At 39.8% G+C, this 14,183-nt stretch overlaps 1 protein-coding gene across 1 annotated transcript in view; it reads right to left on the bottom strand.

The window, feature by feature from the left end:
- The window catches only part of mccc2 (methylcrotonyl-CoA carboxylase subunit 2), an 11,323-nt gene extending 8,473 nt beyond the window's left edge, over positions 1–2,850 (bottom strand). Inside the window, exons 1-5 of the mRNA XM_054774132.1 lie at positions 2,645–2,850; positions 2,132–2,198; positions 770–854; positions 546–647; positions 1–75 (exon numbers count right to left, since the gene is read on the bottom strand). The exon at positions 1–75 is cut by the window's left edge and continues 53 nt beyond it. Coding sequence (XP_054630107.1) covers positions 1–75; positions 546–647; positions 770–854; positions 2,132–2,198; positions 2,645–2,776 — 461 coding nt within the window. The 5' untranslated portion in view covers positions 2,777–2,850. The remainder of the gene's footprint in view (positions 76–545; positions 648–769; positions 855–2,131; positions 2,199–2,644) is intronic.
- Between the last annotated feature and the right edge of the window lie 11,333 nt (positions 2,851–14,183).

Genomic DNA, 14,183 nt, shown 5'->3' with positions numbered 1-14,183 from the left:
TGCTTCTTCACCGTGATGGGGTAATACGTCCCCCCTTTGACTGTTGCATCATTGGCCACAATGACACATTCAACCCTGGCAAACATTATAGACATTAATTTGCCATGTGTCATTTTACAATGATCAAAAAATAAGTAGTGACAGAAATGACTGAACACTTTGTAAAGGCAGAAAAATAACATTGTACTAGTACATCACAAATGCTTTAATTAAGCCGAGGTGTTTATGTACATAAATGGCCAAGTGGACAAAGCAAGTAACAATTGAACAGAGGCCGTTATACCGAAATCAGAAAACTCATTGTAGAGAACAACTTTGTTTGTCTTCTAATAATGATTTGGAGTGAATGAGAAAGTGGAAAGGAAAACATAGCTGTCTTTGGACCACGTGGTTATTTATGAACAAGTATATTGCACAACACAATATAGCAGTAAAGGGAAAGAAAAGTTTTTGGAATATCATTCATATTCTCTGAAAAATGACCAAGAAATCACAAATTCTGCCATGGTATGTAAACTTATGAGTCTAACTGCATTAAGACTTACCCTGACACCCGTCCGATCCCAGTAATCATACCACCTGCTGGCACCTCCTCCTTTCCATACAACTCATATGCTGCAAACTGGGAAAATTCTAAAAAAGGAGTCCTGTAAAAACAGGAATAAGTCTTGATGAACAATGGTAAAGAAAAGCAGATTTTTGAGTACAGAGATGAAAATGAGTTGTGTTGTGGGAAGTCAATAAGAAAAGTATCCAAAGAGAGCAGTACCCTGGGTCCAGGAGTCTGTCAATACGTTCTCTGGGTAAGAGTTTACCACGGGAAGTATGAAGTTTTCTAGCTTTTTCTCCCCCACCTGCATACATAACAGAAATAAACCTGAGTGACATTTACGTGACCGCTTTTCACTACATTGCATCACGAGGGTGAGTGGAAGGCCATGTTATCACATGATTCAACACATTTGATACATTTGAAGCGGAGTGACTGTTATGAGACAAGGGTGTCCAAACTGCAGTTTGGGGCCATTTGCGACATCAGCTCGTTTTGTTTTTTTTTTAGTTGGCCCACGACAAAGTCTAGCAATTAAACTAAACATAAAACAACAACAATGGGGGTAGGGAACGAAAAGGTGTAATAATGGTTTAATTGATTTTAAACATGCATACAAGTTACATTGGAATACATCACACAGTACAATTCACTGTTCCACAGGTCCAAAAAGGAGTGGGAAGAAGCAAAGCTTATTTACTCCAACCCCATCTGTTTCACATTAATTACATTTGTTAACTTTTGGTATTTCAAATGTTCTATTTACCAATTATAAATACATAGGAAAATAAGGCAGTGTACCAATGTGGTACAATAGGAGTCAAGGTTTATAATCACAGTAAATCAATAATATAACAGTTATAAAAATAAAAAAATGTAATAATTACTGATGAAAAGTTAATAGTTGACAGAAACATGGCTGGATGATGAGTGAGTACAGACAACGTACTCACAAGGAAATGAAGAGTTAGTAAGTGCAAGAGTGCTTGGACATAACATTGTATGTACACAGTGGTTCAGGACTCTTCTTCCTTGCACTTTGTAAACATCAACTGCTCGTACTGTTTCTTGAAATCGCTCATTTTAGTGCATTGTTTGAGTTCTTTGCTCAATCTGTTCCATAATTTGAGTCCACATGCTGATATGCTTAAAGATTTTAGCGTTGTTGTCACATGTGTGTGTTTTAAGTTAATTTTTTTTTACTAAGGTCATATTTGGCCTCACAATGAACCACAGCTCCTCAGTTCCGGCAGCACTCGTGCAGGCCCACACCATGACACTAACACCAGCATATTTGACTGTAGGCAGGACAAAATTATCTTGGTAAACACATGTGTTATATCAGTTATTTAGACAACAATAGCTGTGTTTTAACTCATTTTCAATTGTTGGTAATTCTACACCGATATGCAAGCTGTACAGTACACTGACTCTTCTAAAGGTTAATTTCTGTAGTATTGTCCCTTGAGAAGATGTACTGTATACTGTAATAAATATGTCTTTGCATCACAGAGACATGACATGTGGATTATGGGGGACCACTATCATTCTCTTGTCAAGATCATTTGCAGAACCACCCACCCAATTTTATCTTTTCTGTGCGGCTTTTCAATTCTTCAACAAGAGCTTGCATTCGTTCATAGTTCTCCTGAAAGAAAAAAAAAACAGAAAATATGAGACTGGGCACACAGCTTTTATAGGATAGTATAAGTATTATTATGAGTTTGTATCCAGGGCACTTCCATATGTACATAATATTACATAGTACATGAATTAATGATTCATATATAATGCGAACTTGTGATTTACACTTCCATGTTGACTGCATAATGTGTATGCTTATTGACATTGACTGGTAGAAAAAACACTAGGTGACAACTACTGTTAGCTGAAGGCAATCAAAGGGGTTTTAAGTGTAAAATGCGGATGGCTTAATTGCACAAACATGTACATCGATAACTGTACTGACGTAATTTCCAAAGGATTTCGGGTTTGGCATTAAAACCAACCCTTATCAACACACTACCCTACAGTTTATTAGCAAGGATGCCTGTTAGCCCCTAGGGGGCTAGCTGGCGTTCGAGTCTAGCATACCTGGTAGTCGGCGGAGTGTTTATCAGGCTGAGAGCCGAGTCGGGCAACTTTGTCGGCGTAGTATGATCTCTTACAAGCCAGCGGGAGGCTCCTGCAACGGAGCAGCAACGGTTTGACCATCTGAAGAAGCATTTTGATGCTTAGTTTTTAACTCTTGCGTTCGCTAGCTAGGCTAGCAATGCTCTTGTTCTTCTTGGTTGGCTCCAACGCCAATGAAAACCGATATTGCCGCCTGGTGGCTGCACATGGCAATTACGTTGTACGGAGCCCCGGAGGGGACATCCGTAACTTTGAGACCAATTGGGCTCAATGTTAATTTGGCAGATTCTGGTTTTTGCTTAAAAGTCATATTATTACGCCACATATTACAGGGCACATATTCAGTCTTTATGCAGTGTTGCATGGGGAATAACGGCATCCTTTGATGAGTACATTGATTGAAAAATCTTAACATCATAAAGCTACATGTGTTTATAAATTTCACCATCAGATGGCGACAAAGCACCTTCAAAAGGCTCAGTGCCACTGTTCGTGCAAACACACTGTATACTCATAAAAATGACACATTACCACACACATCATATTGATGCATTGCATGTTACAGGTTTTATATTATAGGTTACCTATATAGATTTTTAAAAAACATTAATATTGACATTATTTTGGTTTTGTAATCTACTATTCCAAAAGTAAGCCATGTAGTGTATCTTCAAACTTTCTGCATTCATGTTAAGTAATAAGATGCCTACTTATTTCTTCATTAAGAGACAGTGTACGGAGACATTAGGCTCAAGAGAACAAAAACACTAGATTCCAGATTCTAGCTAACACATCTATATATCTAATTTAACTAACTAACCCGTAGTCCCATGAAAAAAAACATGAAAACAAAGAAATAAAGAAGGGCAATGTATCAACAGAAGCCTAACTAACCCTGTATATACAACCCTGCTAAATGTAAATACATCTGGCTGAAATATGTGGGGGGGTTGCGGGGGGGGTGTTAGTGTGACACTGATTAAAAATAAAAAAGCCCTTAAAATAACATTCCACACCACTGTAACTGTTTGTCATTTATAAATGTGAACTAAAGAGCTTTTTAAATGTAAATCAGCATTAGCTTAAAAGCTGCAAACCCCCCCCCCATCCTTTCTGACCCAAGTACTCCATGGAGAGGCAGCGTACATTTGTCCGAGTGGGCTGAAGAGTGTTCAAAACGAGAGCTTTTTAGTTTATTTCACTTCTCCTCCAACGCTCCGGCAGCGTGCTTGTGACCTCCACTCAAATGGCCGCTTTTGTTTGTCTTAGCAACACACAATCCTCCACTCTGTGCGCGACCTCGAACACTCTCGTACGTCCAGCTCGTTCTACTTTGCCGTGACCTTTTGACTCCTCCCTTACCACAGTGGTGGAGTGACAGAATGGATGTAGAGGCATGAAAAGCTGCAGCGCAGGAGAGTGCTTCGCTCAATGGCTCGGGTGAAAATGGATGCTTGCGTTGGGAAATTTAAGAGAATCAGAGAATTCTCAGAGTGTGCGAACATGCTTTTTAATGCCTTTTTCCAGCATTTTTTTAAAAATTATTTTTGTTTTTGTATGGAAACAATTATTATTAAGTATGATCAGTCTATATCAGGCTATTTAAAATTGAATTCAGAAGTGAAAAATATAGCAGTGCACCGCATGTATGCTAGCGTGTCTTCCAAACCATTCTGAGCGTGTGTCCAAGAGTGTGCCACCAGGGGCGGACTTAACGTCAGGCAAACACAGGTTACTCCCCGAGATTTCCACGGCCCTCCAAACTTCTCATCAAAACGGATTATTGATTTTTTTTTCTTTGACTTAAAGTACACACGACTGTTTTCATGTTAATTCACGTGCTTAAAACTGTATCAAAATGCGTAATCTATCGTGATAGTTTTCACCCGCCCGCCCATGTAATGAACTATTTTATGTTGTTCTACGTAACTATGTTACTGTGCATGCGCACCTTCGAGAAAAATAAAGCGGAGAAGAGGAGAAGGCGAGAGGAAAACAAACAGATCTTTAAAATAAAAACTACCGTAGTCATCAACCTTTTTCACAGTCATGACAAACGCAGACACACAGGCACTGCTGTCAGCGTCAGCCGTGGAAAATGCAGTAGTACTAGAGATGAAGCGGAGAGTGACGCTCAAAGACGTGAGTGTTAAAGCGCACAATTACGTTAAAAGCGGGTGGCAGCGGCTCACGAGGTAGAGCAGGTTGTCCAGAAACCGAAAGGTTGGCGGTTCAATCCTCGTTCCCTCCAGTGCTGCACACACTGGTGTATGAATGTTCGCTGCCAAATTGGCAGCCACTTTTCCGTCAGACTACCCCAGGGCGGCTGTGACTACAGCTGTAGATTACCACCACTGTGTGACTGAGGAGTGAATGAATAATGGGTTCCCTTTGTGTATATTAACGTAGCTATGGCTATGACAGATACCTGTAACAGATTTCAAAAGCAGGAAAAAAGTAGCCTAAATTACGTGCTCACCTTCTGTAAGAATCAAAATTTCAAACAAAACTTTTGTCAGAGCTGCACAAGGACGTGGAGGGCCCCAATGAGTGCGTTTGCCTTGGGCTCCCTAATGACTAAATACGCACTGCGCGCCGCCAATGTAAGTTACAGTCAAGTGGTGTTGAAAGCTCGTTCATTCATATCATAGTGTTCCATTGAATGCATTCTGCTGTTTGGACCCCACACCGCAAAGGGTTCCCCATAAATGTGATAAAATAACACACACACACACACACACACACATCGAGTTCTCGCAAGCTCTCTCCTCATTCCTCTTTTTAGAAAGCGATAATGATGCTGGTTTCCCATCTGAAAGAAGTCATTAATGGCTGACACAGACTTAAATGAAGGATATCAAAGCGTGGCCGAGTGCCGCCTCCCTCCTGCCCACTCATAGGCATTACCTCGTTAAGGCGGCAGGAACATGAATTAATCATCTGTCCACTCTGGAGCAGAGCACTAAAATGTTAGCAGCACATACATAACACTCTTTTAAAAAGCTCCAAAAATATACACCTCCTGAATAAGACCACATGTAAAGATCACATTGTTGTTGGAATTTATCCAATCCGTACTTAAACCTAATTGGCATCGTGAAGCTTACATCGTGGTTTTCTTACAAACATGGATGTAATTTGGCGCTGGGGACATGTCTTCCCTGTCCCCTGCACTTTTTCAAAGGGCAGTTTTAGTCCCCTGTAGTTTTTACCGTCCAAAAACAATGTAACAATGTCAAACACTATAACCAAGCGGAAAATAGGCCGCCCAAGCTGAAGCCTGTTTCCCTTTAGACCGCCCACAAGCTCATCGATTGGCTCAGCCATTTTTTTTTGTGACTGGCCGTCCCCACTGTCGTTCTATGAGCGCCTGGATTTGCACACACTTGATTCGTTAGGTGGCCAGTCCATGTTCATCTGCCAACATGTTGGGCGTTTGCTCTGCCTGGGTAGCTTTCATTTCAGAGGTTTCATTTACAATAACATTTGAGTCTGTGCCTGTGTGTACGCATGCGTGTGTCTGTACGCGAGTTTGGCCCCCCCATCAGTAATCAAAATGTCGTCCATGCTTGCACATCAAAGAACGGAGTGTCGGCATGACGACAAACACACAGCACGGCAAGGAGTAGGCGACAAGTTTTAAACACGCTCGTTTCACTCTTTGTAAGACATTTTTAACTACAGCACCACCTGTTGGATCTGCTTTAAGCAAAACAGAAAGAATATTTAAAAAATGAGGGATACAAGTTGAAAATTTAAGGACTAGGGCACTGAGAATGGACTTTTATTCACCGTTTCATATACTTTTATGTCCGCTTCAGGTGTCAAACACAAGGCCCAAGGGCCAGATATGACCCGCCACATCATTTTACATGGCCCGCAACAGCTGGGGAATAATAACGTATGTCAATTATGCACTTCACCTTTTTCCTTCTAAAGGTATGTTTCATTTTGACAAGGAAGTTTGTACTGCGTGCAGTTCTTCTAAACCTCTATATTATCCGATCATGCAACAAGATATTCCAACAATATTTTGTTATCAAAAATAAAAACTTGAATGTATGCTCGTCACCTTGACATTCTCCCTTCACTACTCATTTCAAAGCAAGTTATCTGTCAAAGGAGCAGGGTGGTGTCTATAAAGTAGTCCTTTTAATGTCTTGCACAGCCAACTCCAGCGGCCAAGAAGAAAAAAATGTAACAACAAAAATCTATGGTGCAGGACTGACATAGAAACAAAAAGGGCACCACGGAAGAAGGGAACCGCAATTAAACATAACAGAACTCTAAACGGGAAGGCTCACTGGGAGAAGCTACCGAACTGGCAGGAAGGCAACTGTACGTGACAGCATATCTACCGTAACAATTAAAGATGAAGCAGGCCGGCAGGAAGGAAGGAGTCTAGGTGGATGAGGAAGATGTGTGCCGTGGGTCTATGAAAAGCAATCAAATGATGCCTTCCTTGCCGCCACAGGTGTGATTATAAAAGGGTAACAATGATGTGGAACACCTATGGCTAGTTCGGTAGCTCCACCCATCAAGGTAGCACGGGGTCTGAAATGAGAAAAACACAATGAGAAAGGGAGGAGAAAGCAAACCCAAAACAAACAGAGAAACCAATAAGGTGCTCACCGGCAGCACCAGAGTAGTGTCACTGCAGAGCGCGACATTATCCATCGTACAAAAACAAATTTGCTAGTAAAAATATAATAATCAAATGCATGTGCAACTGTGTATCATGAGTAGGGTCGGGCATCGAGCATCGATGGGAACCGGGACTAATATTCCGATTCTCCCGGAATCGTTCATTTTTTTAAAATTTCGATTCCTACTTTCGGTGATCAACCAGCTCGTTGACCGTAAAAAATGGCCGCATAACACCAACAAAGAAGAAGCGTCAGAAAGCGTTTGTGTTCATCCATTTCAGCAATGGATGGTGTGCAATGGCGCTCAGAAGTTTGGCTGAAATTCTGCAAAAAAATAAATGAACGGCCAGCACAGTGCAATATATACTGTATATATATATATATATATATATATATCAATAAATATGAATATATTTATTGATATATATAAATTGACAGTTACAGGTGGCCTTCGAAGGGCAGCCATAACTGCGATGTGGCCCTCAATGAAAAAGAGTTTGACACCCCTGCACTAGAGCATCATATTTTGGGGAGGGGTCACCACCCATAAATACATACATTTTCACCAGAATACATATGCTTGAAAAATGTTATGAATTTTGGAGTAAGCAACAGTCCCCAAAGGTCATGTAGATGGCCGACATTATGCCATTGAAATGTAAGACAACACTCAATATAAGGCGACTCCTCTTTTTCAAGGCCCGTTTTGGATAAATATTATTAGACATGAACATAATTTTTTTTTAAGTAAGTCAAATACGTTTTTTTAATGGTTCCCCTTTTCGTATCACTTAGCCCAGGGGTCACCAACGTGAGCCCCCAACGACCACATGAGGCACCTGCCAGCCTGCTTTTCATTCAGGTTTTCAGTTAATACTTTGAGAACGCTAGAAAGAAATGCATTCTGAGATACAAAATGTGTGGATACCAGCATTTTGTTCATGTTCCGGCAAAACAAGCAAATTTGCTTTGTTGGGGTCGAAATAAGACTTGAAAATAAATGTTACAAAAATGAGTTTTCATTTTGTGAAAGTAGCTCTCACGAGAAAAAACGTTGGTGACCCCTGATGTAGCCAATAGTACATTTAAACACTGACACTTCATCTACGTCATCGGTATCGATATCGGCTGATTTCACTCATGGATGTTCGTTATCTGTATCGGCAGCATAAAAACCTGATCAGGGCATCCCTGGATATCATATTCCTTAGCTACTTTACATTTGTACAATGGCTCTGCTTCAGTGATCAGCGTTATCTTAAAATTAGTGTCATCTGCTCCTCCTCCTGTTTGCCAGCAACGTTTGCGACACCTTTCCATCACAGCTGCATCTCTCCAGGTCACTGGTGTGTGAGAGCGACAGGAAGAAAAGCTCTGACAGGCTTGGGGATAAGTCATTTGGCACCATCTGCTGATCTCTTGAACCCAAATATAAGCCAACCCGCCATTTTCAGACTAGTTTAGGGGGTTAAAGCCTTATATTTCATCATTACGATGCAAAAGTATGTCTATAACTTCAGATAACTTGCAAGAATCGTGCAAAATGAAAATGTCCACAGCGTTAACAATGGAAGGCCAGTGAAGGAACAATAAAAAAAGACGTGATGACAATAAACAGCCATCTTCCAGTTCCAGCGCCTGTTGGTTTAATCTTGCTCCTATTTCTGTCTGCAAAGTGGCCAATTTGTCAGACGACAGAGATGCTAATATAAAACACGAGAACCGGGAGGCCTCATTCCCACATTGCGTCCACACCTTTCCTCTCTGAAGAGCCCGTTTGGAGAGCTCTAACAGGAGTATCATTCACTGTAATGGCGCATCATCACCATCATCATCGTCGCCCTCCACAGCCCTCGCTTGGATCATCCACTCCAACAGTGGTCCAGCACCGAGACCACTAGCTTGTACCACAAAAAACGCATCCACACTTGAAGCCATTGTTGCCTCCCTTGCTTTCATGTGGAGTATTCCAACATCATCCAAAAATCCTGCCCCATTATACACTCACAGGACACGTCATTAGGTACACACTGACACTGTTAGAGACGTGTTCATGGAAGAATATGTTTTGCAGTGGCGTAAAAGTGCACCGCATCATCAATCTATCCAAATATTAGAAATACTCTAACACTGGAACCACTCTAAACAGGATGATGCAGTGCAGTTCCACACCACTGCAACCAATAACAATAATAAACACCTGGATGGACTCATACTCATTAAAACACGTAAACCAGGGGAGTCCATACTTTTCCCCGCAAGGGCAGTATGCAGTAAAATCAAAGGATACGGGGGCGACTTTGATAGTTTACATTTTGTAAATTAGCCCATGGAGATATGCAAACAAGTTACATCGGAAAAAACAACCCGCATCTCAGTTTTGTGTCAAAGTGCATTACTTTTTCCTCCACTGCTCGTTTGACCATTTTTGCTGTTGTTTTTCAATTTTACAAATTTAAAATTTGTAATTTTCTTCATAACACCGTGACTTTAGTCCCATAATATTTTGTCCCGTTATATTTTATTTATAATATTTGAACTTTATTCTCGTAACGCAATATTACATCTTTTCCCCAACCCAATGTTCCAAAAATTGCAACTTTAGTCTTTGTTTTGTTCCTAATATTGCAAAAATGCTTACGGAATTTATTTTTTTTCCCTCATATTATTATGTTTTGCTTGTAAACTTTTTTGCTGGTAATGTTACAATTTTTTAAATTAATATTATGACTTTATTATAATATTAGTAATTTATTCTTGTATTTGCATGTTCTCCCCGTGCGTGTGTGGGTTTTCTCCGGGTACTCCGGTTTCCTCCCACATTCCAAAAACATGCATGCTAGGTTAATTGGAGACTCTAAATGGTCCATAGGTATGAATGTGAGTGTGAATGGTTGTTTGTCTATATGTGCCCTGCCATTGGCTGGCCACCAGTCCAGGGTGTACCCCACCTCTCGCCCGAAGTCAGCTGGGATAGGTTCCAGCATGCCCCCGCGACCCTAATGAGGAGAAGCGGCATAGAAAATGGATGGTTGGATGGAAATTACTGCTGTTTTTCAGTTTTTCTTGTTTTTGTTAGTCTTCTTGTTTGTATTTTTAACATGTGTGAGGGCCGATAAAAAAAATTTTTAAAAATCAGCCACGGGCCACAAATGGCCCACAGGCCACACTTTGGACATCCCTGATGTAAACGCTAATGGAAAACCTCTTAACATGGAACTTCTGAAAAATCATCAATTTGGTCCTTTCATTGAAGTGAATTGATTTAATGTTCTCACAGGTTGAGAGAGCGAATAATGAAATCTTACACCCAAAAAATCCACACAATAATTTAATAAAATCAACGACAGACTTGGAAAAAAAAAAAAAAAAAAAAAAAAAGAAAGCAAAGGCCATTTGTCGAGAAAAGAAACAAAGCTGTTAGCGACAGGAAGTTTCTTTTTAAGCTCAAATAATTACATGTTTACAGTTATTGTACAATACCATCACGAGTTTTGTCAAGCTAAATGTTTCACATATTATTAGTCAATATAATAGTTTCATGTGTCAGCCAGATCACTTTGCAGCAAGCCATTTGGATTTGATCCTTTCAGGCAGGGTTTCCCAAAACTTAGGGTCAGGATGCAAATGGTTAATTTATATCCACGATATAAGATATCACACCATTTCTTGGCTTGTAGTAAATGTATGCCTTGTGTGTTTTTATCGTTAATTTATGTACAGTGTATATCAACGTCATAGCAATACGCGGTGTGCCATGTTTAGGGAAACCCTGCTTGCGGTTAGCACAGCCCATGAGCTAGTTTTGTAACATTTCTCATAATTAAAGTGAAGTATTGACTGTATCCCTGTAGAACAAAATAGTAACATATTTATCCAAAAGCATAAGACAAAAAGGTGTGAGTGATGGTAGATTGTAAGCAAATCAGAGCAAACCCGGGGGAAAAAAAAAAAAAAAGAATCAGGTGAACTTGTGAACTTTTAACTGCATGACATCATTGCGAAAATCTGAAATCTAAGCAAGATTAAATAGCAGACATCAAGCAGAAGTAAGCGTTTTCCATTTTTCTATTCATTTTTTCTTATCTCAAGTAATACTTTCTAAAATCTAAGATCCTGTATAATCGTCTGTCAACAGAAAAAGAACATTTGAGTGGCAATTCGGCAAAGCGAGATTATTGTGGTTATTTTAAACTGGCTGTCAGCAAACTCGCTCCAAATTACATTTTGTCAACCACAAAATATACGAAGACCACCAAAGGCTAGCATATGTCACCAATAGGGGTTTAAAAAGAACAGATTTTTTTTTTCAAGTTGCTATTTTTCACAATTACTAATTAAACTGCATAAAAGTCGTTGCACTGTATTGTCGGCACAAATGAATCAACTGCTGGTCATGGCTGTCATTCACAGCTGTTGGCATTCACGTGCATGACTGCGGCGTGCCCACGCACACGAAAGCGGTCCCAGAGAGGCGATCGACAATTTGCAGTCATGTTGTTGTTACGATAGACTATATATTCAATTGATAGCTCATGTTAGTAGCTAAACTTTGCCCAATCACCAGTATAAGCTGACGACAAACATAACTAGTGTGCGTGCGTGTGTTCACGTCAGTGTATGCAAGCAGGAAGAGGCGGGACATAAGACTAGCAGTATGTTCAAATGTTACCCCTCGTTTATTGGTTCCAGACCCGACTGTGATAAGTGAATTTCCGCGTAGTAGGATTCCTTATTTATAAATGGAACGTTTTCATAGTTCGAGCATAGAAAACCTATTTACAACCTTCTAAACACGGTTTTTAACACTATTAGAGCCCTCTAGACATGAAATAAGACCCATATTGTCATCTTTACTCTCATATTGCCCAATATAGTAGACATAATTACAGAAAATATGACACAATATAGACTGACACGTTAGCATTTGGTGAGTTCCCTGTTGTTTCTTTTTTTTTTTTTTTAGTTCCGGGACTTTTTGTGGTGTCTCATGTAACATTACTGACACCTAGTGACCAGTGTATAGCACTACATTTGTCTTTCAATGCGTTTTCTGAATGTCTTATATTTGTATTTGAGCTCATTTTCACATTTTGCTTGAAAATGCTTAATTTAGGCCAAAAATATGTTAAATTTGCTTAGACATGCATATTTTTTCACTTATAATAGGCCGTGATTTATTCCGTAATATGTTTGAAAACTCATGATAGAGTGAAGCCGCAGAATTCGAAGCACGATGTGGCGAGGGATGACTGTAGATTGTTTTCCGATATCTAATCTTGCTTAGATTTTGCATGGTGCATGGAGCGTGGTGCTGGGACATGATGGCAGCTAGTGAATGGGTCTTGCTTTTAACCTTCTTACACGTGAACGCATGTCAAGCATCTCATGCAAACGTTCACACAGATCTGTGAGGATAAAGTAGTAACCACAAATAGAAAATAATAATAACAGCAGTACCTTTGGAACTGCTTTCTGGGCATTTTTCGTAGCTCCTTTATTGAAGAAACTGGTGGTTTGTTATTTAAGTCTCAAGAGAGATTTTAAGCGTGAGGCAGCATTGTAAAGGGTTGAAGAAGAAAAAACGCACATTGTTTTTCACCATGTTGTCCATCTGAGACACTGCCGCGACATGTAAAACCATCGACTCACTGAAATACAACATATTACACCATGAAGTAATAAAATGCCTATAAAAGATTTACCTGACCATTTAGACAGGATTTCCAAAAACCTTTGTAGCGTCAAGCCCAAATCACAAATCAGGTTCCTCCCTGGAACTCAATTGCCATAAAAACACAAATAATATAACAGGCATACATGTAATAAACTTAATGAAGAAAATGTGGGCCTGAACTTTACTCTGACATTGGGAAAAAGTGCATCTGGACCTTAAGGTTGGAAAAACCCACCTTTAAATCATAAATCTAGAATAAAACATAACCAAACAATGCACTGCAATCACCCAGTTTGTATTGTTCTCACGCTTCTTGGTGGCTACGGTTTAGCACAGCCCAGCAGTAACTATTATGGGATGTGCGCTACCAAAAGAGTATTTTAGGCATGTACCAGGAAAAAAAAAAAAAATGACACCATGCTTCAAACTACCAATAACACAGCAGTAACTATAGTGGTGTGTTTCACATGCAAAACGGGGAATAAAAGAAAATATGTTACAGTTTAACTTTAATTGGCGCCTTCATTGCTGCAACACCCCACCAAAAACAACAGTAATATCCATCAGTTGAACAAAGAAGCATAAAGGCACTGTGTTGTTTTTTTCTACAAGCACACACAAGTCCAAGACAAGTAATAAGACATGTCACAGACCACGTGCTGTTGGAAAAGAGCTGCTGTGTCATTAAACAGAAAGCAGACTTCTAACTGAGGGGTAACAAGCAAAAGTGTAAAAACAGCTCACTAATGAGGGCACTGAGGGCAGACTTATTATTTGCCCAAGAGGTAGACGGACACACAAACGGAGTTGATATGATATTTGAATTATGACACAAATAAAGAAACAATATTTATGTTTTGTGAATGTCAGAGGCACAAACTACTGCACATTTAAAGGAGATTACTGGTTAGTGGGCGGGGAAAAAAAAGCACAGTTGCCAGTAGCAACACAAGAAAAACATGCACTGATGTGACATTTGTCATTTATCTATAGAGGTTTTGCAAACTTCCAGTTTAAAGTAGCCCCAAATGTTTGAAGAATATCAGCATCTTTTAAAAGCACTGACAATTTGACTGTCGACATCATCTTGGGGTTAGGTATTATCATAATAATTCATAAACTATGAGAATAAGGAGGCTTCTTGTTTCCAAAAATAAAGAAAACGAATGATTAGAGT

Source organism: Dunckerocampus dactyliophorus, chromosome 4 (assembly GCF_027744805.1).
Source record: "Dunckerocampus dactyliophorus isolate RoL2022-P2 chromosome 4, RoL_Ddac_1.1, whole genome shotgun sequence".
Lineage (NCBI taxonomy): Eukaryota > Metazoa > Chordata > Actinopteri > Syngnathiformes > Syngnathidae > Dunckerocampus > Dunckerocampus dactyliophorus.
This window is presented reverse-complemented; position numbering and strand designations above follow the sequence as displayed.